General features: G+C 46.4%; 1 protein-coding gene across 3 annotated transcripts in view; it reads right to left on the bottom strand.

Annotated features, from left to right (window-relative positions):
• PCSK6 (proprotein convertase subtilisin/kexin type 6) overlaps positions 1-25123 on the bottom strand; it is a 139961-nt gene that overhangs the window by 9530 nt on the left and 105308 nt on the right. For all 3 annotated transcript variants that reach the window (XM_054042656.1, XM_054042654.1, XM_054042655.1), the window contains 6 exons: positions 22960-23148; positions 20163-20299; positions 14795-14974; positions 9775-9877; positions 6235-6431; positions 3970-4057 (listed from right to left, as the gene is read on the bottom strand). In XM_054042656.1, coding sequence (XP_053898631.1) covers positions 3970-4057; positions 6235-6431; positions 9775-9877; positions 14795-14974; positions 20163-20299; positions 22960-23148 — 894 coding nt within the window. The remainder of the gene's footprint in view (positions 1-3969; positions 4058-6234; positions 6432-9774; positions 9878-14794; positions 14975-20162; positions 20300-22959; positions 23149-25123) is intronic.

Raw genomic sequence — 25123 nt, 5'->3', positions numbered from 1 at the left:
GCCATCACTTCAGAAGACATTCAAGTCCTTCTAGGGACCCACCCTCAAAAAAACCTGTTCCAGGATCTTTAATGAAATGTTCAAGAGCAAAGGGCGGTTTAAAAACAAAAAAAAGACATGGGCAGCCGGCCCAACTCTTCCAAAGGCCTGTAACACAGAACGTTGTTAGACCTTTGCAAGACAGAGAGATCATATCAAGGGTTTCTCTCTTGTAGAGGGTGTTTCTTCTTTACTACCAGGATGCCTGGCTTTGGAGGAATTAAGCTGTTCGTTTTTTATTCACTGATTAGTGACTCATGCCGAGACTGCCGGCCCTTTGGGGCAGGGACTGTTTTTTGTTCGGTGTGAGTGCCATGGGGTCCAGGTCCATGCCTGGGGGTCCGGGGTGCTACAGTAATACAAATAAATCATCGTTATTTTCTCAGTGCTGTTTGATTCTGAAGACTAGCAGGAATTCCTTTGGAGTCGTGCAGCCTAAATCCCGAGGGCCACATGGGGACTCCCGGCCCCTCACTGTGCTCCAATCCAGCAATTGGATCCCTGTGGCAGCCCCCACTGTGCTGTCCTAGGGCGCTGGCTGCTCACTCACGTGAGTATGGGGATCACAATTGGGCCTCGAACTTTGCAATGTATCTTCCAAGGATAAGGTACCACAAGCCTTGCAGTTGCTCTCAGCTGAGCAGAGCAGGGTCCTACCTACAGGAAGGATGGATTGGATGGTGTTGCAGCATCCACAGTTACTGCAGCTAGCACGGATTAAATCGAAACTTTATTACACTAGTATTTGGTGGCCATTATATGGACCGCAAAGGTACTGTGTTTTGAAACAGCACGTGTGCAAATGATCTGGGTTCGGATCCTGCCAGCCACGTTCACAATACGTAGAAGACCAGCCCTTACTCTGTGATTACTCCTGTTGGAACCAACAGGGCTGCGTGTGCAGTACGGTGTTACTGCGTGGGAATAAGGGTGGGAGAATCTGGGATTTAGCTTTTAGTGTGTCCAGTGTATAAAGTGTGTTTTTAATCAGAGATGGGCCCAAGCCCAGAAATTCAAGCCCAGACCCAAAATCCAAGGAGTTCTGATCCAGACTGGGCTCATCTGAAGTTTAACACAAAGCCCTCCGAACAAAAGGCTTTGCCGCACTCGCAAACCAGATGTGATTGACAGCTCAGCCGTGCTCTGAAAAACCGTAAGCCCCCTCATGGACCCTTCTCTAGGTTTCAGAAATGAGCAGAAACAGAAAGTTCTTATTGGAGACGCTTCTGTTGGGCCCTTAGTGCTTTAATGTGACAGAGAGGATTTGGATTCCCAGCTTAAAAGGGTATTGGACAATAAAAGATAGCTTTCTATGGCTTACACCTGACAACCGGTTCCCCTTTCCCTTTTCCGAGGGAATGTAGAACCTTTCGGCGCTAGTGATTTTTACTTCTGTGAAGCAGTGCTGTTAAAAAAGTCACTCCGGTCCAAGTACAGCCTGTTGACTGAATCAGACAGCTACGCACGCGCCAGCAGAGGAGAACCAAATTCAGGACAGTGGTGACATGGGCTCAGCACTTCCAGTTTCAAACACTGAGACAAAACATCCCAGTTTCACACTTTTACTTTAATGGGGAAGAATTTTTAACCATGGGACTTGGGCTTCCAAAGACATTTCTGAAAATGAGCCCTCACCTTCAATCCCCAGTAGCACTGAACTCCCATCCAGCACAGCTGGGGTAAGAAGAGACAACAGTGGCTCTAAGCTGCCTTTCTACCTCCTCTCACTGTAGGGCTGGGCCCAATGCAAGTTAGCCCCAAAGGAGCCATCTTGATTTAACAAGTGGGGGGGTGGAGGTGGAGTATGTGTTTTTCCAGGAGCTGAGACTCCAGCTTGCCATGCATAAGGAGCGATAGTTATGCCAGTATAACACCCCTCACCTCCCTGGGGACACTGACTCCGGTCTAAGTGTGACTTTTTCAGGTTAGTTTTATGTCACTTGGGAAGGGTTTAAGCTACCAAAATTAAACAAACAAACAAATCAATAAGTCAAGTCACTCATATAAGAGTGCCCACATGAGCTTTTGGTACCGGTGTAACTATATCTGTACAGCTAGACTGGTATAGCTATATTGGTATAACCGGTAAAACTTTCCTGTTTAAATAAGGCCTAAATAAGGGACCTCTGTGTTTGTAATATGCATTTTAAATGCACCCAAAATAGATATTTATAGGATCAACCCAATAACTCCTGTCTCTAGGTAAACATCCCTTGTTTTGAAAAATCGGCTGCAGGGGACGTGCTGAACCGGGGAAGGTTCTGAAGGAGCTCCCTGAGGCTCATGTGGAAACCGTACGTTGTATAATATTCAATGTAAACATTTTTATTTGGTCTTTTTTCCTTTTAGATGTCCTCCCCACATCCCTACCCCCAGCCCAGCTTATAAACAAACCCAGCAAAGGGAATTTAAATCAGACAGCATTAAGGGAATGAGAAAGAGCCAGTGATAGCCAGAAATGAGGTGGGAGACACAGGAGCACCCTCAGCTCCTGGTGATGTCCATGCTGTCCATTGTCCCTGATCCAGACTTCAATCAGTAAACCTCAGCCTGTTCCTGGATCAGTACAGCAGTCATCAATGATAGTGCTCGGCAGCTGGCAGGGGTAGGCCCATCTATAGACAACAGGCCTGGCTCCGACTCCCATGGACCTTAACAGGGGCTGGACTAGGTGTAACGCGAGCATGATAGATAACACCATGCCTGTTAGCAGACTGAGGCCAGGTCTACACAATAAAGTGTTCACGGCACAGTTCTGTCGGTTAGGGGTGTGGAAGCACCACCCCACTAGCCAACAAAACCCCCAGCAAAGTTATGACAACAAAAACCGCAGCGCAGACGCCGCTACGCTGACAGCAGAACGCTTCTATCGACACAGCTAATGTCATCTGGGATGGCGGTGTTACTACGCCGACAGAAAAACTCCTTCTGTTGGCATAAGCCACGTCTAACACTAGGGGACTCCACCGGTATATCTATATTGCAAAGCATCTTCAGAGTGTAGACAACGTCAAAGACACAAGTCAAAATGGTGGTCGGTGGTCAGCTAACAACCTGGGGCTGATTCTCCTCTCACTTAGAATGACTCCACTGACTGCCATGGATTTACTCCCAGATTTACACCACTCTAAAGACCATTGATCGAAAGCCCATTTAATTAACGGGAGGCTTTATATTGACTTCTGTGGGCTTTGGATCAACCCTGAACGATGGGGAAATGAGACTTTTCTTTACCAGTGACAATAACAATAAAATAATAATAATAATAATACTTAGCAGTGCCATTTGAGGGCCACTCAGGGCTATCTATACGTGCAACATGGCACTTCTATACCACAGTGATGAGTGCTGTAGATAAATTGATGGAATGTATATAGTGCTTTTCAGCTACAACAGTGTTTCCCAAACTTGGGACGCCGCTTGTGTAGGGAAAGCCCCTGGTGGGCCGGGCCGGTTTGTTTACCTGCCGCGTCCGCAGGTCCGGCCGATCGTGGCTCCCACTGGCCATGGTTCGCTGCTCCAGGCCAATGGGAGCTGCAGGAAGCGGTGGCCAGTACGTCCCTTGGCCCGTGCCGCTTCCGGCAGCTCCCATTGGCCTGGAGCAGCGATCCGTGGCCAGTGGGAGCCGTGATCGGCCGGACCTGCGGACGTGGCAGGTAAACAAACTGGCCCGGCCCGCCAGGGGCTTTCCCTACACAAGCGGTGACCCCAGTTTGGGAAACACTGAGCTACAGGATGAGTTATGTTATATAATGATTGCTCCCTCCTTTGAATTTCCTGGCTTTTGGCAATTTGGATCACAGTCGTAGTGTCACTGAAAAAGAAATATTTATTTTTTAAATTCCGCTTTTTGATTTATCAGAATGTGCAGATTTCATGTCAGTTTCTTTAGTTTAATATCGAGACAAACATTTTGAAAGTTAATTTTACCTGAATCCATCCTTGCATAGAATACGTTTATCTGCATCACTAGCACATGTTTTACAGCTTTGATGACATTCCAGACAGAGCTTTTGACCTTTTAGAAACAAAGAAAGTCAGTGTAAATAAAATCTGCCCAGAGAGATGCAAGCAGCAGTCTGGCCACAATGCACAAGAAAGATCTTACGAGTTGAAAAGTCCCGCAGTTCAGCAGCTATTTGCAGGCAACAGCTTACAGAGGTAGAACAGCATTTTCATCATACACGTGAACCCTTTCTATTAAAAGGACCTACAGATGGGTGGTGTTCAGACTACGTGGATCACTCAGAGGGACACATACACAGTAAATACTTATTTGATTAAGCCAACTCGGCTAGGAGTTTTATGATGTTTCTGATTCAATATATGCTGCTTCTCATGGATATCAAATTATCCCCATACATTTCAATAGTCCAGAAGCTGCACAAATTTGTGTGGGTTCTTACACATGCTATGGGCGTGATCCAACTCTCATTAAAATCACTGGGAGCCTTTAATGGGAGTTGGATTGGGCTCTAGATTGTCCAAATCCTCACTCAGACAAAGCTCGCCTTGACTTCCATGGGGTGTTTTGTGCTGATGGGGCCTCTTGGATACATTAAGTATAGACTGATGTCGATCCACCATGTGAGTAAAGTGAAGCAGCAGCATTCCTATTCCTGCCCACAGCTGGACTTACTAAAAATGTTCACAGTGCTGTCGATGGCTACTCATTACAGACACAATGGAACAAAAGGGAGTATTGGCAGGAAGGGCTGGGAGAGGAACGACATTCCAGCCGTTAGACTCACAAATGTGACCTTTAATATTAGGGGGGAAACAGCATTTACAATGGGATATTGGGAAATGTCACTTTGTTTTAAATTCCCCTCTTTTCTCTGTTCAATGGCTTGCATTGGTTACCTCTTTTCTTTCTCCACCCCCTCCATGGCAAGTGATCCAAAGCAAAACACCTTAGTGAGACAGGTGGAATAATAATAAATAATAATAATAATGCCTACTGAACTGCAGCCATGGCAATTAATAGTTACATTTCTCTAGTTGGGATTTCCACCTTTGAAATAACGACTAAGGGTGGAATTTTCCAAAGGTATCTAAGCAAGTTAGGCAATTAAGGGCTGGTCTACACTACAGAGTTAGGTCAACGCAAGGCAACTTATGTCAATCTAACGATGGAAGTGTCTACACTTAAATTTTGCTCCCATCAACATAACTGCCCCACTACACCGACTTAATAACTCCACCTCCACAAGCCGCTTAGAGTCAAGGTTGATGTAGTTAGAGCAACGCAGTGTCAGTGTAGACACGGTGTTGTTTATGTCGACTGTTACTGGTTTTCAGGAGCCTTCCCATGATGCCCCACACTGACAGTACAGTCGATACAAGCGCTCCTGGTAAGGACACGGGCCACTGACCCAAGGAGCAACATGCAGCCACGCGCAAGCGATGTATTTACTGCGGCGGCTGTATGCCCGCGTGTGTTAGAGGAACTTAATTTTGTAGCATAGACATGAGCTAACTCTCATTGACTTTCAATGGGAGTTAAGTGCTTAACTCATTTAACCTTCTACCCTAAGCATGGAGCTGGGCGAATCCCTGAGTTCCAACCCAGACTCAGCCTCTGATTGGCTGTGTGGCCAGAACTGTTCATTAACAGTGCCTCAGGTTTTGGGGGCTGAATTCTGAGAGGTTGATTCGGCTGCTGAATCTGAGAGGTTCTCATTATCCACAGTCTACTGGAGTTGTGCAAATCAGATCATAAATGTCTTGAGTCGGGCACCCCAAAATGAAAACATTAGTGGGCACATTTGAAAGTTATGACTCTGACCTTGGCATCATAGTTTCCCCGCCTGTGAAACAGGGATTATAATACTGTTCTACCTCCCCAGGGGTGCTGTGAGGGTTAAGCTAGTTCATGCTTGTAAAGCATTGGGAGTTTTATCACCGTGTGCCTCATAATGAGGATGATCAGTCCAATTTTTGAAGAGGCACTGTGCATTTTTTCTTGCACTGGCTCACGTTACTGTAGCATTCTGGTTGTCATCACTAGTGGCAGCGAGAGTGCAACTTGGCTGCAGTAGAGATCTGCCTATTAGATGGTGATCAAAGGCTTGTCACATGGAGGCTCCACCCTGACATTTTAGATTTCTGAAATTCTTCCATTCGTTTTCATTTGGGAAAAAACCCACCCCCCACATTCTCATGCTCCAGTCTGTAAACGGTTCACATCCTTACTTTCATCGGCGTAAAACCCAGCTGGACAGAACACCACACATGCATTTGTTTCCTGGTGGTGATAGAAACCGCGTCGGCAAGATGTACACTGGTTTCGGCCCCTGCCCGTGCAGGTTTCGCACCCCTTCTGGCATCGTCGGCATCTCCTACTTGCGTTGTCCCCAAAATACCCTGAAGGGCACGAGCTCACACACACCCTGGAGAAGAATTAAACAAACCAGGCATATAATCAATGTCCGAGGGCTCACTTCCGCCAGATGCATCCAGTGAAGCCAACAAGAGTGGAGGGCGCTCAACGCCCAGGGCCAGCACTTCCACTAGGCAACCCTAGGCAGTCGCCTAGGGCGGCAGGATTTGGGGGGGCAGCATTTTGCCGTCCTCGGCGGAAATTCGGCGGCGGGGGTCCTTCCGCTCCGGGTCTTTGGCGGAAATTCAGCGGCGAAGTGCCCCGAAGACGCGGAGCGGAAGAACCCCAGCTGCCGAATGCTCAGAGGAGGAGCGCTGCCGCCTAGTGCAGCAAAAACCCTGGCGCCGCTTCTGTCAACGCCTCACTGGATTGGCCACGATAAAGAGATTACCCTGTAAGGCAAAAAGGTACGGTGATAAATCCAGGGACTAGACAGCGAGCAAGGGGCTAAACTTTCTATTCTACATAGGTTCTTATGATGCCTTCATCACCATGGTATCTGAGTGTCTTCCAGGAGTGCATTAAGCCATGCGACTAATATTGGCCACCTGTAGTTCATCATTCTCAGCTCAGCTTTACTTTCCTCCTGCACAGGCGTTCAGGAGAAGGCTTAGAAATAAACCCTTTAGGAGACGCAGGTAGAAGAAAGCCTTTGGGGGAAGTATCTGGTACTACTGTCTCATTGTTTCCTTATTTTCTTCTGTCTGTATCCCTCTGTGGTCCCTTATCTTATACTTAGTGTGTCATGTCTCTGGGGCATGGATCGTCTTTTGGTTCTTTGTACAGCACCTAGCATAATGGAGCCCTGATCTGTGACTGGGACTCCTAGGCAGGGCCGGCTCCAGGGTTTTTGCCGCCCCAAGCGGTGGGGAAAAAAAAAAGCGATTGGCGGCAATTCGGCGGTAGCTCCACCGCACCGCTTTCTTCTTCAGCAGCAATTCGGCGGCAGGTCCTTCCCTCCGAGAGGGACCCAGGGACCCACCGCCGAATTGCTGCCAAAGAGCCCGATGTGCCGCCCCTTCCCCTTGGCCGCCCCAAACACCTGCTTGCTGAGCTGGTGCCTGGAGTCGGCCCTGCTCCTAGGTGTTAAGGCAATATAAATTATATTAGGACTAGGTTGAACCTCAGGTTAAAGGAGATTTTGTGGCTCCTTTCTTTGACTTTGAGGAAATCCCTTGCTAGCTGCACCTATGGTCTTGTTTCTGCTGAGTCATTCCACCAAGATAGAGGTGTTTGGAAAAAATTACTATTAAGCACTGTCGTAGCATGATCTTTGTGGAGTTAGATATTCAGGTGGGATTGCTTTGTAAAATACAAGTTACAATAACCAAAGTCTGAACTGATAGTGTGCAATCATCTCATGTGAGATACAAATCAATCTAAGAGAAGATTTAGATGTTAGGACTTCTAGACAATCAATCCAAGAGAAGATGTAGGTGTCAGGACTTCTAAGCCTTGTGGCAGTATGTGTGCTGGCTTCCAAGGATTATACTACCAAGTATAAATTAAACAGATGCACATTTAGACATCTGAAAAGCAAAAGAGTATGGATCCCAGTTCCCAGAAGGTACAGTAGTCTCAGCTCATTAAGTCTGGTGTTTAGCTGTGCAAGTGCTTGGTTCTCATTTGGTATTTATTGTAAAGAAAAGCTGCTTATGCAATTAACTCCAGCACTTGCCTGTCTGACTGTATCAGTGGGATGGTGACTGCACACCAGTCATCCTACCAGACAGCTCCCTTCATCTGTATTTTTACTTGCAGAATTACTAGATCATCTCATCCTTTAAAACAGGGGTAGGCAACCTATGGCACGCGAGCTGATTTTCAGTGGCACTCACACTGCCCATGTCCTGGCCATCGGTCCAGGGGGCCCTGCATTTTAATTTAATTTTAAATGAAGCTTCTTAAATGTTTTAAAAACCTTATTTACTTTACATACAACAACAGTTTAGGTATATATTATAAACTTATGGAAAGAGATCTTCTAAAAACATTAAAATGTATTACTGCCATGCAAAACCTTAAATCAGAGTGAATAAATGAAGACTCGGCACACCACTTCTGAAAGGTTGCCGACCCCTGCTTTAAAACAATCTACTCCTATTTATTCTTTATTAATTATCAAGGTGTAAATTGAATTTCAATGGTTGGGAATGGTCTTTAAAACCGCTCCCATAAATAGCATGGGATTCAAAGGTTCTTACAGTCCCCCCAATGTTAATGCACACTGACTTGATAACTAGTTCTATGGGCAAAAATTTCAAATGTGCCAAAGTGATTTAGGAGCCTACACCCCATTTTCAAAAATAATTTAGGCCCTTCAGAGCCCAAGTCTCATGGGAAATTAATGGGACTTAGCACCTAAGTGCCTCTTGAAAATGGGACCAAGACTTCTAAGTCATCTAGGTCCTTTTGAAAATTACACCCTATATCTACCTTACACTGTCCATGTCCCAATTTAAAGCAAGAATCCCAGTGCTCTCCCTCTCTCTTAAAACACATTTTCACATGAATACTAGTGCTTATGAAAGGTGCCAGATCAGCAGCCCGGTGGGATGAAGTCCTCCATTTACCTGTAAGACAGGCATGGCACAGGAAGGAAGTCACAGAGCTAAGAGCAGTTCATTCAAGCATGCACCCAAAGGATTTTATAATAATTAAATATAACCTGCCACATAAGCCCCCAAACACCAGTCAGATGGAAACGACTTTCAGTAACTACCAATCTGAGCGGCAATGGAACCAGTGACCTTTCATGATTTAATTTTCTAGGGCACTCATCATTGCACCATCTGAGTAGCATCAAAACCTTAACAATGCCCTAGAAGGCAGGAAAGTACCATTGTCTCCCTTTTACAGTTGGGGCTTGGAGAGATTGAGTGACTTGCCCAAGGTCGCCCATGGTATAAGCAGGAAGAGGAGACAGGTCTGCTGAGCCCTGGGGTGCTGCCGTAACCACAAGACCATCCTTCCTCCCCACTACAGGCAACGGGTTTGTCTTTCTATTAACAGATCTCAGCCAGGCTTCTCTTTCAGATGATATTTCATTAAACTAGAGTATTCATCATACACTGACTTGTGAACAAAACAATGGCCTGGTGGTTAAAGCACTGAACGAGAATGCAGCAGATCAAGGTTCAGGTTACAAACCCCCTATAAGACCTCAGGCAAGTGACTTCATCTCTGTGCCTTATTTTCCCGTCTGGGACCAATAATGCTCCTGCACTACCATCCTTTGTCTGTTTAGATGACGAGCTATTTGGAGGAGGGGGGTTGTCTCTTATTAGTAGCACATTCAGCTTCTAGCACAAAGAGGCCACAGCTGTAATGCAAATAAACAATAACATCATTACCTGCCAGCTTTAACAATTCCAAGACTGTAATGGATGCAATTCAAGCACTGATCTGCATTAGGACCATCGCAGCCTTTGTTGCCACATTCAGGATGACATGGACCTTAAAAAGAGAGAGAGAGAGAGAGATTTCTGCTGAAAGAATTGGCACAAGCTCTTCCAACCACACCCTACAAGTGTTTATATGTGTAAATGTATGAGGTGCTGAGAAACTATATTGATGGGGGCTAGCTCCGGAGAAAGATAAAACAGAATAGATTTGGCCCTGCTACTTTGAGAATTTTAAAATTAACACGGACCCTTGGCACAGAAGGGCCGGAAAGCCATTTCATTCGATTTGTCAACAGTCCCCCTAACATGTATGTAGAGGAGGGGGACAGAGAGAGTTACCATCATAGCCCTACACCGCATCCAACAGCCAAAGGACAAACAGCAGCCGTCAAATGAGTCCATGTTCTACATGTATAGAAAAAAATTCGCACAAACATACATATGTGTTTATGTTAAGATGTACTTTGATTTTGTGTGCGTGTGTGCTTCTCTCCTAAGCAACGACTGAGCATTTAGATTATCTGGCTAGTATAATAACAGTTGGCTATCAACAGCAACAGATCCATATTCATATGTTACTAATTCATATTGGTTATAGAGTGACAAACTTAAGAAGGAATGATAAAAAAGGCAGGAAATGTGCTGTAATCGGGTCGACACTTCCAGCGAGGACAATTCGTTTAGAATAGAATCGTCCAATCAGATGTGAAGGTGGCGGTTGGAAGAAAACTATATGTGCATATACTCCCCCAAAAGGGAAAGAGGTAAAAGTGATACAGGAAATACAGGGACTGAAATCTCTACCAAAGCAGTGACTATGAGCCTGAATGCCCTTCGAAAACCTACCATGGCCATCTCATATGATACTATTCTATCACCATCAGAGGAAAAGGACATCTGAAGAAACAGCTTTGTGGGGCATAACAAAAGTAACTGGGGGGAGGGTGACCCTAGAGACAAGGGCAGAGAAGGGAGACAAGAGGCACTGGATACCAGGCTGTGTTTCTGACAGCTGTCTTGCCAATAGACTCATGTAAACATGGGAAATTCTGCAGTGACTTCCCACCATTGCTAACTCCAGCTTGACTCCACCCAAGTTACCAACACTGGGGGCCCTGGTGTAGCCAGGCCATTGGCTGCTGCCAGTGTTTTAAGCACTGTGAGTGAAATGCGGGGCCCCCTGAAGTCAATGGCAAAACTCCCATTGACTCTCATGGGGTCAGGATTTCACTTTGTGTCATCTAAGGCTGCTCGAAGCAGGTCTAATACATATACGCAATGCAATGTCCCTGGGGGAGTTATTGGCAGTGGGGCTTGAACCTTGGACCTCCGGATTTAAAAGCATGAGCCGCTACTGCCTGAGCTAAAAATTTGCTTCCATTGGTCAAGGCTGTAGCAAGCTTACTAACCTCAATGTGGTCCAGCCACCACTGGAGGGGACATTATATAGTTCTATCACAGCTGAGCCTGTGTTCCACCTTTGCATTTCTTGATCTTCCCAAACAACATTCTTTTCAACTCATAATTTAGCATTTGCCCTTAGCCTTTCCCCATCCCTACAAAAATCTCAGCCTCTGCTGACAGCCCGGTCAATAGAGTCTTTTGTTTTGTTTTGTTTTGTTTTGTTATAAAAGAGTCTTGCATACATGTCCCCCAAATCTACACCGACACCAGCCTCACTTCTGTATTTCCCCCATCCTTTGCAGTTCCAGCTATATTTTGTGGGTGGCAGTGTCCTGTTTGGCTTTTTGTGGAATGTTTTTCTGAAGGGTTTGGAACCAACCCCGTCTCCATGTGCGAGGAAATAGCAGATCTTTCTCATTCCCCTGACATCGGCACGACCAATTTGTGGCAGGGGTGATGAAACAGGTCATTTTTCAACTTTTAATTTTGTTCCTTTACACAGTCCCCCTTGTAGCATCCGTTTCTTTACTGTCAGTGTGTGGGCTGGTGGGTATGTCCAGCTGCTCAGCTCTCTACGGCCCAGAGCAGCCCACACGACTGTGTGCACCACTGCAGCACCAACAGCTGTGAGGGGATTTGGAGGCTTTCTTATCCAGCCAACTCTAGTGCCCTTCCTCCCAGAAACAGCCTGGGTAGACATACCTGCATTAGGTTTACCTGCACTAGCATGGCTAAAACTAGCAGTGTAGATGTGGGGGCAGAGGCTTCAGTGCAGACTATCAATACCAGCCCATACCAGGGTTCCTGGCTTGTATAGCCCATACTGAAGCTCATGCCACCATGTCTGCACTGCAATTTGTCACTGGGCTCGTGCGGGACATGCCACATCTGTCTGTGCTACAATCCCCCTTCGGACTGAACTGCAGCTACACCCTAAGTGAGAATCAGGCCAGGACACATTTTTCACTGACCTCAGTTAATAAACCAGGGCTTCCTATTACAGCCTATACGTTTTTCCTTGAGCAGCCCCTGTATCTCTTGACTTGGATAATCTTTGCAGTGTGGCGCAGCAGTCTTGTGGTAGTGCTTCACCCCACTGATGTGTTCTGTAAGTCCTGCTATCCTCTACCAAGACAGAAGAGAGGTTGCTGCCACGGCTGTATCCTTGTTCTCCACAGCCTGGAATTTTCTAAGGGGCCAAAGGAAAGGGCCCAAACCCCAGCAAAATTCAATGGGAGATGATGTCTAACTCTCTTAAGATGCTTTGAACAATCCCAACCTTAAAGAACAGCCAGCATCTGGGGCAGTAGGGTCAATTTCCATTGTTAAATATAAGAGACCAAATATAAGAGACCAAATTTCTCAGCAGAATTTCTCCTATGGAGTCAACACTGCTGCATTCACATGTACCCACTTACAATGAAATGAACAAGGTGGCAAACTCAAAGCCAATCAAAGGAAATACTTTTCCCACACAACACATAATTAGCCTGTGGAGCTCATTAGCACAGGAAGTCATTGGGTATGTCTACACTGCAAGGCAAGCCCGGGGTTAGTAGAACTTGATTTAGCAGACCTCAGGTTTGTTACCTAGGGCTTGAGTATCTACTCTTATTTGTTACCCCAGGTTAGGAATTGTTGAACCCCAGGTCCCAACCTGGGGCCCCAGCCTCTACACTACATTATGGGGGTCAAAATCCAACCACCCATATCCCAGAGTTCCCTGGCACCCTCCCAAAATGAGGCCACTTTAGCTCTTTGCTTGTGGTGCAGCATGGGAAAACTTGACTGTCTACCAAACTTGACTGTCCAGAGGACAAAGAAAGTCAAACTGTGGAACTGTAGGATACTTTTGGTGGACTCCCAGAGCATGAGTCCAGTGGCGCTGCATCTACACTGCAAAGCAATAGGGCTTGAACCCTGGGTCCTGGCTTGACTTAGGCCTTGTATACACTACTGGGGAAATTCAATCTAAGCTACACGATTTGAGTTATGTGAATAGCGTAACTCAAATCGACGTAGCTTAGATCTGCTTATCGCGGGGTCCATGCTATGTGATGTCGATGGGAGACGCTCTCCCGTCAGCTCCCCCTACTCTTCTTGATCCGGTGGAGTAGAGGAGTCAACAGGACAGCGATCTGCGGTAGATTTAGAGGGTTTTCACCAACTTGCTAAATTGACCGCCGATGCGTCAATCCCCCAGTAAATGTAGACAAGCCCTTAAGGTTAGTGTGATTTGTGTGTAGACAGAATGGGGGCCTGAGCCTGAGTTTGAATCCGGGGCTTACATTGCTGTGTAGCCATACATATTGAGGATAAAAATTTAGCAAGATTCAAACTGGGATTAGGCCTTTATATGGATAACTAGATCATCTGGAGTTGTCACAATTAATGTTAATAAAAAATGAAGGAGTAGGCTTATGCCCAGAATAGAACAGTGATGAGAGTGTCTGAGTTAGCAGTCAAAGAAAGAATAGCTTAATGCCACAGAGAGAAATTATATGGACCCATTTCTGGATACATTTGGATAAAACTGTTGTGATGGCTCAAAGAATGCCAGGCATCCATTCCAGCTAACCTCTCTTCTACCCCCTCCTCTTCTATTCCCCTCCTTCCTTCCTCTCCCGATTCATCCATTTCTTCTGCTACTTTAATACTGTTCCCCCCACCCTAACATGTTATGTCTATGTAGTACTGTCTGATTGTGTATTAACTTTGACAGGCTGTAAAATTGCGTAATTCCATTGGTGATCCCATGAAGCATGCAGGATTTGGAAACACATACAAGCTGCCAATCGTTTACTTTTTTGTCCTTTTGAATGTTTGGTTTCTTTATGAAAATCAATAAAAAAATTAATCACAAACAAACATTTTTGGGGAAGGGACAATAAACCTCATGCTTTAGGGTTTGGGCCAATCTCTTACTAAGGTACGTCTACACTGCAAAAACACCAATAAAAAAACCAAAAACCAAAACAAAAATGCAGCAGCTAGCCTCAGAATCCAGGTCTGCCTCAGCCAGGTAGCACAAGCCCCATGAGTCTAATGGTAGCAGTGTAGATGTTCCTGCTCAGGCTGGAGCCAGGGCTCTGAAACTCAGGAAGGGGGAAGGTCTCGGAGCCCACAGCATGAGCCCCAGTTGTCCTGGGCTCCAGGCTCACTGTCACGGGGTTTTTTTGCACCGTAGATGCATGCTTAGAGACCAGAATGAGACAACGTGAGGGGCAGATTATCCCACATCTGCTACTATGGGGTCCTTACACCTTCCTCTAAATCAGCTGGTGTTGGCCATTGTGAGAGACAGGATACGAGACTAGCTGGACCTCCAGTCTGACACTTCCTATGTACCCCAGGGCTGAATCTGGCCTACTGGTGGCAGAGGCCAGGGTGCGTAGGCCAGGTAGGATAAGGATTTCCATTCTCTTTTTCTCTCCTCCTCTCCCAAAGGAAACAAACCATAAACACAATGCAAAGTGTCTATATCTACACTGGCAGGTACTGATTTTTTCAGGGAAGCAATATTCAGCTGCAAGTGAAACAGAGCACGGAGCTGCAGAGGTTTTACCTGTGTATTCTTCCTCCTCTTCCACCACCTCCATCTGACTCTGGAAAACTGCTGCTTTAGAGAGCTCCAATTTCGGTGTTGAAATCTCCAGCATCCTCGATTGGGAGTGATGGGAACTGGTTGCGTTGTAAGGGTGTTCGGCTGTTCCATATAAAATGAGACTCCATTCCTTTAACTTCCCTGCAATAGATGCAACAGTGACAATACTAACACAGGGGTCGGCAACCTTTCAGAAGTGGTGTGCCGAGTCTTCATTTAGTCACTCTAATTTAAGGTTTCACGTGCCGGTAATACATGTTAACGTTTTTAGAAGGTCTCTTTCTATAAGTCTATAATATATAACTCAACTATTGTTGTATATAAAGTAAATAAGGTTTTTAAAATGTTTAAGAAGCTTAATTTAAAATTAAATTAAAATGCAGAGCCCCCCAGACCGGTGGCCCGGACCCAGGCAGTGTGAGTGCCACTGAAAATCAGCTCGCGTGCTGCCTTTGGCACACATGCCATAGGTTGCCTACCCCTGAACTAACATTTCACCTTTCATTGCACCTTCCACTTCTCAAAGCCCCTTACAAACAAGGATCAGTAAGTCTTCAGACTGCTGCTGTGAGGTGGGCATAAGTTCACCCATTTCACAGCTGGTGAAACCGAGGCTCACAGAAGTAAAACACCTAGTCTAGGGACATACGGAAAGGCAGTAGTGGGAACGAGGACCAAAACCCAGGAGTTCTGACTCTCAGCAGAACTGCCAGGAAATGTCACATTTCTAAAATTTGTAAGGTATAAAAGTAGCCAAGATAGCACAAGCAAGATCATTCAATACAAATCTTTACTAGACCACAGAGCTTCTGGACTAAATTAAGGTAGCAGTTCAAGGCAGCCATGGAATTTTTAATGCGTTAACTCCTGTGTGATAAACTGCAGTTTCACTAGCTGCTTAATAACTGAACTATGGAGAGAGCCATTAACTCTAGAAGCTATAATTGGAGATAAGGAGACTTATTTTTGCCATGTCTCCAAACACATGGTAAGATTATTTTTAGGGCTGTTTTCCACAGTCTTCTAAGCAGAGGATTTTTTCCCCTAACGTGATTGATTTTTAAAAACAGGACTAAGCAAGCAGCACCATTGGCTTGTAAACAAGACAGTCTGAAGGCACATCAGTAGATTATTCTGGGTTTTCTCAGGACAGTGGTAACTTGTATCAAATGGAAGATATACACTATAGAGCTGTGTTTCTCAAACTGGGATCGCCGCTTGTGTAGGGAAAGCCCCTGGCGGGCTGGGCCGGTTTGTTTACCTGCCCCGTCCACAGGTCCGGCGGATCACGGCTCCCACTGGCCGCGGTTCACTGCTCTGGGCCAATGGGAGCTGCTGGAAGCGGCGCGGGCCAACGGACGTACTGGCCATTGGCCTGGAGCAGCGAACCGCGGCCAGTGGGAGCCGCGATCAGACGGATCTGCGGATGCAGCAGGTAAACAACCCGGCCCGACAGGGGCTTTCCCTAAACAAGCGGCGGCCCCAGTTTGAAAAACACTGCTCTAGAGCTGATTAAATGGAATAAATAGGCTCAGGAGTGAATGAGAACAAGTTACAAGGCCGTAAGAAGCAGTAGAAAAGCAGCGGCTCTAGAAGAAGTCTTTTCTACATGCGGAAATTATAACAATTTAAGTTAGGGTTAGAGTTGGGTGAAATTTTTCAGTCAAAACCTCTTTCTGGTGAAAAATGCAGACTTGGTGATACCAAAATGCTTCATGAATTTGTGACAGTTTCATCAAATTGTCTTAGTAGGGGGAAAAATGGGAAGGGGAAAAAAACAAACAAAAAAACCCTTTATAATAAAGAGTTTGTGTTGGGTAATTCAGGCACCAAATACGGCCACTGAAACAGCTGCATCTAGCACAATCAGAGCCAAATCAGTGGAAAGAGCTCGTGAGCCACACATACCTGGCTTCCCAGTGAGGTGCACCAGAAGGCAGGGTTTGTCACCACTCCTGTCTCCAGGCGAGAGTACTATGCCTCAAAGCAAGCCATCCACTTGGCTCTGGGAGCATTTTTAACTGCAGCTGGATGTCAGACCTCAAACTGTGCCTAAACATGAAATGCTCCCAGGCAAAAGGCTTCCTGGACTTCATGTATCAGTTATGGGAGCATGTGGATGCTGGATATTAGACCAATGGGTGTTTTGTCTGAGGAAGAACTGCGTAGGGTTACCATATTTAAACATTAAAAAAAGAGGACACTCCACGGGCCCTGGCCCCGCCCCTTCCCCAGCCCCGCCCCAACCCTGCCCCTTCCCTGCTCCAACCCCACCCCTTCCCTGCCCCAACTCTGCCCCTTCCCCAAAGTCCCCGCCCCAACTCTGCCCCCTCCCCTGAGCGCCCCGCATTCCCCCTCCTCCCTCCCAGCCACGCGAAACAGCTGCCCGAGCGCTACCGGCTTCACGGTTTGCCGGGCAGCCCCCAGACCTCCAGACCCTGCGCCCCCAGCCGGGCGCTTCCCCAGCACAGCCGGAGCCTGGGAGGGGAAGCGCGCGCCGGGGGCGCAGAGGCTGGAGGTCTGGGGGCTGCCCGGCAAACCGTGAAGCCGGTAGTGCTCGGGCAGCTCCGCTCTTCAGCTGCACAGAGCTGAGGTGTCTGGGGGGAGCTGCAGGCGAATTCCCCCGTGGCGGGGAAATCCACCTGCAGCTCGCAGCCTGCCGGAGCCGCTCTAAGGTAAGCGGGGGACTGGGGCAGGGATGCCGGCAAAACAAAGCTGGGAGTATTTTCCCGGACATGTTCGGCTTTTTGGCAATTCCCCCCGGACGGGGGTTTGAGGACCAAAAATCCGGACATGTCCGGGAAAATCCGGACATATGGTAACCCTAGAACTGCGGGACTTGACCTCTCAATTCCATTGCCACAGTTTCAGAACAGCTCGGCACCTAACAAGCCAGCTGAAAATCAGGCCACTGGCTTTAGTATCTAAACTGGAGCTGAACTCTCTTGAAATTCTGGCCCCGAATGTGGGTGCTGAACCTCTCTGCAAATTCTAGCCACAGTTGTTATACTTGCAAACCTGCCCCTAAAAGACTCACGGCCATTTAAAATCTATCTATGGTTCTCCCCATCAGTTATTGCTCCCTTCACCACAGTACCTCAGCACTTCACCTTCTGTTACTGTATTCATCTTCACAACACCTTAGGGAAGTATTATTATGCCCATTTTACAGATGGGGAAGTGAGGCACAGAGAGACTAAGTGACTTACCTAAGGTGCAGGAGGTAATTGAACACAGGTCTCTCAACTCCCCAGCTATTGCCCTAACACTAGGACATCCTTCCCCTATAACTGCTGCTTATACCTTCCACTTTATTCTCCTCTAGCCGGGGCTCTAATCTGATGGCTATTTTATTTGCTTTTTCTGCTAATGCCAGTTGGGGGGAGGCATCTGAAGCTTGTTGAAAATATCTTCCTTTTTCTGATATATTTTGTATGTTTCAACACTTTTCAGTTTCTTGCAATGGTCCGATTTAATATGTTTATTTTTATTCATTGAACAAATATTTTAAAATCCCGTGGAACGCAGTGCCCTAATTGAGGCTAAGATTTAGTCATGGGTATTTTTGGTAAAAGTCGTGGACAGGGCACGGGCAATAAATAAAAATTCACACCCGTGACCTGTCCATGATTTTTACCAAAAATACCCCTGAGCAAATCTCTACTTCTGGGCCCCTGCTGCTCCAGGGGTCCCTGCTGGAGGGGGACCCTGGCTCCAGTGCTGGGGGTTGACCCCCCCCGGCCACTATTCCCAGGGAATGCTCTCCGGATGGCCTCCGGGTGCCTCAGACTGCTGCTCTAGCCACCCCAGGACCACTGCTGCTTGGGCAGTCCCCAGGGCACCCCCAGGACCGCTGCTCAGATGTTCCCAGGGGCACCCCGAAGACCGCTGCTTGGGGCGGTCCCTGGGACCAGCCGCTACTTGCGCAGTCCCCAAGACCAGCTGCTTGGGCGGCCAAGGGAGAGGGGCGGCACCTGCGGCAATTCGGGGGCGGCAGGTCCCTCACTCCCTCTAGGAGCAAAGGATCTGCTGCTGAACTGCCGCCGCCGATCGCGGCTTTTTTTTTTTTTTTTTTTTTTTTTTGCTTGGGGCGGCAGAAATGCTCGAGCCGGCCCTGCCCTGAAGTCAGCCACACCAGCTGCTGCGGAAGTCACAGAGGTCGCAGAAAGTCATGGAATCCGTGACTTCCGCAACCTCCGTGAAAGAATCGCAGCCTTACTAATAATTAATCGCTGCTTAATAACAGCATAGCTGCTGAAATATTATTCTCCAATTAGGTCAAAATTAACTTGGCTGTACAAATTAATTACTAAATTGTTTAAAAAAAAAACAACAACCCAATTTAAGCCTCCATTCCCCTCCTCCAATTCTGTATTTATTACACACTTCATGTCATCATTATTTGATGATAGTCCCTTGACTATAGCCTGGTGGCTGTTCATGGTCTGCCTCGATTCAGATCTCAGGGAAGCAATCTCACTAGGTTTGCGCACTCGGGAACTGCATTTGTTGCTCCAATTGCTAATGCTGTGCACTACCTTGGAGGGAGGTAGCTGGCCATTCACACATTCCCAGAACACCGGACATTAAATTACGGCTTTTACATTTCTTTGTTTTGAACCATTATATTCTGATTTTGTAACCTTTGTTCTTGGGGTCAGCAAATTCAGTTGCACAGTAATGCTAATTTTACAATTAATTCTTAGATTATCCTTTGATAGACATGTTTGTCAACCCCTTCAGCATAAAGAATTTCATCAGATGTCATCACATCAAGTCCTACGAGACCTCAAAAGGACATTTAGTCCAGCCCCCTATGCTGTGGCAGGACCAAGTAAACCTAGACCATCCCTGACAGGTATTTGTCTAACCTGTTCTTAAAAGCCTCCAGTGACGGGGATTCTGCAACCTCCCAAGATAACTTGTTCCAGTGCTTAACTATCCTGATAGTTAGAAAATGTTGCCCAATATCTAACTTAATTGTTCCTTGCTGCAAACTAAGGCGATTACTTCTTGTCCTACCCTTGGTGGATGAGCACAATTGATCACCAGGTTTAGGTATAGATGCAGCTACCTAATTTTATGCACCTACATTTGAAACTATGCTCAATAACATCCTTTGTATTGCAACATTTTCCTTAAGAATCATGGCAAAGTTATACCCAACAGCTGAAAGCATAACTCTAGGTGTTCCAGGTAAGCACAAACATTTGCATCACGTACGACACGGTCAGTGAATGAGCATGATAACGGCACTCTAAGCATCACACCAAATCAGTAGCTCAGATGCTACTGGTGACAATCCAGAAAGACAACAGTGTGTGCTCACCTCGCCTCTCTGGGTTGCGCATGTGGGATGACATGTCATGGATCTTCAGAGTCCATTCCCCTTCTGCCTTCTCCCCCCAGCAGTGGACAGTCATGAATTCCCAGTTTTTAAATCCTTCGTTGGAGATATCAAACACTCTGCAATTGAAGAGTAGCGTCAATGCATTACTCAAGACAATTAAACAGGGTGCACTGCGAGGTGCTAAGAGATATGCACCCTAATGGCTTGTCACCGCAGTGCAGACTACCAGGGAGCAAACTGCGGAGTGCACCGACAGTGCTACGCTCGAACTGCTTCAATAGAATGGCTGCATCTTAACAGCAAGATTGTCTTGTGTGCAACACCCATCCCATTGGTGATGGCAAAGGCCACCTCCCCTCCCATCAGGACCCAGGTAACATCCCTGTGGCAACTGCAGCACTGGCTGCCATGGAGAAGTAACATTAGGAAAGTATTTCACATATTTTTTGCTATCTTTTAATGCGATTGAGCAGCTAGAATCAAACAGGAGAGCCAACGCTAAGAGACCAGCCAACAGCTTGAGAACCATCATTCTAATCTCATGCTCGTACATGACTTACAATAAAAATTAACACCGAAGGGCAAAACACAGCATTGTAAACATAATCTACCCAGGGACTCTGCTGGTAAAATAGCACCTGGTTACAGAGAGAAATTAAGAACCACGATTTGGAACATTGATCTTTTTGGTAATAATTAAACATCCACCACTGGGTCCGGTTCCGATTCAGGGTATTTACACCAAGGCCTTGAGTACTGGACATGATTAGGCAGATTCTATATACTATATAGGCCCTGATCCTGCACCAAGAGCCATGAGGACACACCCCACATGCACACATGGAGCCCCACTGACGTCATTCCCAAGCACACTGTTGGAACTTCATTAATAACCATTCTGCAGACATGGTGCAGAGTGCTCTATACAGACAGCATTGCACACAGCTGGGTTTCAATGCAGCAGCTTACTCGGCGTGTGTGTGACCAGGGCATCACATTGGAATCAAGTTAATAGTGTATTTACCAAACACTTGAAGACCAAGTATTCATCACACCAGACCTTCAGCCCTGGTAAGTCCCTAGTAATCTCCTATCTCCCACCAAGGGTGTTCCCAGGGAAAGGGAGTGTGGTCCATAGCTCTAACCTACAGCAGAGACTCCAGACGGTAGACAATCTGCCACAGAACTGGAGGGGAAGCAAAATACACCTATGCACGTTCCCTTTCTCAGCCTTGCCCAGCTGATTATGCAAAACATAGTTGACAAAAAACAACACCCAAGGGGCCTGCATAACAAAATGTATCTTGCTTGCTGCACAGGTGTAGCTTCAATTCAATTATTTAGGAGACTACTCCATCGCATGGACATGCAATGGAATCTAGTAACCACAGTTCTCTGCTATTTAATCATTGCTTAGAAGTGGGGAGACACTGCCAATTGTGTGAAGCCATCTCTCCTGATTACAGTCAGCTCACCTCTCAGCTGTAAATCCTCCAGTAACTTATTCCAACTGTAAATTGAACTATAGGTTCCAGGGAAGAGGGGACAGGGGATACTACAATGGACTAGGAAAGCAGCTTTTATAATGAAGGAATCAGTAGGCAGTCTGGGATTCTTCTAACATCTACAGACACTCCGAAGTTCTCAAGATGATGAAGTTCCTCCACACTTACAGCAGGGAGACCAGAATTTGGAAGGCCAAAACTACTACTCAGTTTAGGAATAGAACTACCACCAATTTCTCCACTTCACCTTCATCCCCACCTGCGAGATTTCTGGAACAGCCACTATCTTGTAAAGTAAAGTTCTGTGAAGTAGTTTATAGCTTGCAAAGAAGAGCCATTAGGAATCAAAACTATGGGGTTTTTCTTTTTCTTTTTTCATACATTAAAGAGTTTCATGCTAGAACTGGAACATTTCTTTTGGTAAATAGTAAGTTCGCCAAAAAATGCATTTTCAGTTTTGTGAATTTGGGTCAAATTTGGCAAATGGTTTTTGGGGAAAAAATATGGGAAATGTTGAAACATTTAATAGAATCATAGAAACGTAGGGCTGGAAGGGACCTCAAGAAGTCCTCAAGTCCAGCCCCCTGCAGTAAGGCAGGACCAAGTAAACTTAGACCATCCCGGTCCTTAAAAACCTCCAATGATGGGGATTCCACAAATTCCCTTGAAAGCCAGTTCCGGAGCTTAACTACCCTGATAGTTAGAAAGTTTTTCCTAATATCCCTTACTGTAGATAAATCCATGACTTCTTGTCCTGCCTTCAGCAGACATAGAAAACAGTTGATCACCATCCCTTTATAACAGCCTTTAACATATCTGAAGACTTCTCAGGTTCCCCTTTAGTCTTCTTTTCTCAAGACTAAACACGCCCAGTTTTTTTTTTAACCTTTCCTCATGGGTCAGGTTTTCGAAATCTGTTATAATTTTTGTTGCTCTTTTGTGGACTCTCTTCCCTTTGTCTACATCATTCCTAAAGTGTGGGGCTGAGAACCTGACACAGCACTCCAGATGAGGCCTCACCAGTACCGAGTAGGGACAATTACTTTCCATGTCTTGACACTCCTGTTAATGCACCCAGAATGATAATAGCCTTTTTCACTACTGCATCGCGTTTTTGGCTTATATTCAATTTGTGGTCCATTATAAGAGGGGAAAAGTCGCCCCTTTTTTTAAAATGAAAGTGCACAACATGAAGGTAGCCAGTCCCAGGCTAACCTGGCCCTGCGCCTGCTGCTGCAACTGCATGGCCAGATAGATTCAGCCGTTCTAACCTTCTTGCCAAGAGCTGAGACTCTGTCCCTGAAGGAGAAGTTAAGTTAATCTGCAAGTCTCCACGCCGAGGGTGCTCAATGCTGACTCGCACTATGACGTGCTCCAGGTACACCACGCGCTGGTCGTAGTGGTTGGCGCAGGCGTTGGTCACGGTGGTTGTGCGCACCGTCTGGTCGGCATGGATGTCCCTAGGGGAGAAGCAAGGACAGTTTGCAATGGAAAGGAGAGCAACATGCTACACAACGAATAGGACAACGGCCACACAGATGGAAGCTGCTGGGTGTAATTGATTTGGCCCTGCTGCATTTTACGAGGCCAGTTCTCGCTGACGCGTCTTCTCCAAGAGGTGCCCCCACAGGCTGGGCTCTGAGGAGGTCTAGGGGCACAAAAATAATTGACGGCCCTGCGAACAGCCATTGTGTCAGTGCTGGAGGAGTCTCCCAAGGTCAACTCCAGGAGCGAATAGCAGGTGGATGGAACCACCAATTCCACCTCTGCCAGCAGCACACGGGGATCCCCAAAGAAGTGGGCTCTGCAGTGCAAAAAGGGTTTGTGGCCCCTGCAGAGGCTCCCCAGATCCTGCCTCCCAGACAGCAGAAGTGAATGAGTCACACTGTGGCAGGGTCTCCTGCGCCCAGACACAAAGGGAGCAGAATTTGACTCCCCCCCCACCCCACAGGGCTGGGAGATTATGGAACAATCTTTAAAGTACTCCGCTGTGTTCCTTCCTTTGATCAAACTTTTCTGGCTACTCTGTAGAACACTGAGTGGAATCTACAGCACTGGCTCATTCCATAACACATGCCCTAGAGGTGCTGATTACACAAGAACAGCAGTCCCACAACTGCTCTTAAAACCCTGCTTTCCCAACCTAGCCCGGCGGGACTCAATGTTTGCTCGTATCAGTTGCTGGATCCTTTACAACTGAGATTTTCAAATTTAAGCGACCACATTCTTAACTACACAAACAATCGCCACCCATCAAAGGATTAGTTCCCAGTGAACTTCTCAGCCATGTTATTAATGTATAATTTATTGGAGGGAGCAGTTTTTCTATTATTCCCCAAGTTTCCTCTGGGGATCCTGCCAAGCATATGCTCCGGATTCTCGCAGGGATTACATAGCCTGACTTTATTTTGCCTTAGTCATAAAAAAATAATCTAAATCATTATAAACAGTGATGTAATTCCCTGGGAGGGTTTGTAAGTATTTGAAAACATTGTTTGCATGCAGCAAAGGTGAAGATGCTCCTCTCTCTTCATGACTTGCTTCAAAAATTCATAGTCTTGGCTGGTTTAGTGGCTTTGTCAGCTAGTTCTTCTGGTCCAAAGTGACAGTAACATGGACATTTTAACATGGTATTTTACACTGAGAGGCTCTATGTAGAGCCATGGTTATTATATATTAGTTGTATTACTGTAGCGCCTAGTCATGGACCAGCACCAGTGCTAGGTGCTGTCCAAACACAGAACAAAAGGACGGTCCCTGTCCCAAAAAGTTTCCCATCTAAGTATAAGACAAGAGTTAAGCCAAGGTTATACCGGGGCCTGGGCTGGCTATTCAGAACATCCCAGCTTTTCTCCAGTCACTCCTTACATCACCCATCATGCCAGAGCCCTCAAGCTGGCTTTGCATCCAGCTCAAAACGGAATTTGACGGCAGACAGATGATACATGAAATCTGTTTCTGTGTAGGTGTCTGACACTTATCAGTTCAGTTCTACAACACCCACGTGAAACAGAATCCACCACAGCAGCATCTGGGGAAAAGTTTTGGAACGATGTGCAGCCCACTGCAGTTCCACATTATGTTGTACCTGACTCGCTATAAACTGTTTCTATGCAAGATCGGAAAAAAAAGCATCTAGCCAGACTAATTTCCAGTCATCTTCAGGGTTCAGAAAAAGTTTATTGGAGTTAGTAATCAGAAACACTGGACGCCACCAGGAGGCCAAAACATCTTACTCCTTCCAGACAGACTTCACAAATTACTTAATGCAGCACGAAAATGGCCTGAAGCTCTAGCAAGCCAGGTCTTTTGGGGACATCACCAGCAAGAGGAATGCTGTGTTTAAACCTCAGGGACTGGGCTACAGAATCTGAATTCAGTTACACCTTACTTCAGGTAGGTAACATGTACAAGACTCCCACCAACTATTAAGAC

Source organism: Malaclemys terrapin, chromosome 10 (assembly GCF_027887155.1).
Source record: "Malaclemys terrapin pileata isolate rMalTer1 chromosome 10, rMalTer1.hap1, whole genome shotgun sequence".
NCBI lineage: Eukaryota > Metazoa > Chordata > Testudines > Emydidae > Malaclemys > Malaclemys terrapin.
This window is presented reverse-complemented; position numbering and strand designations above follow the sequence as displayed.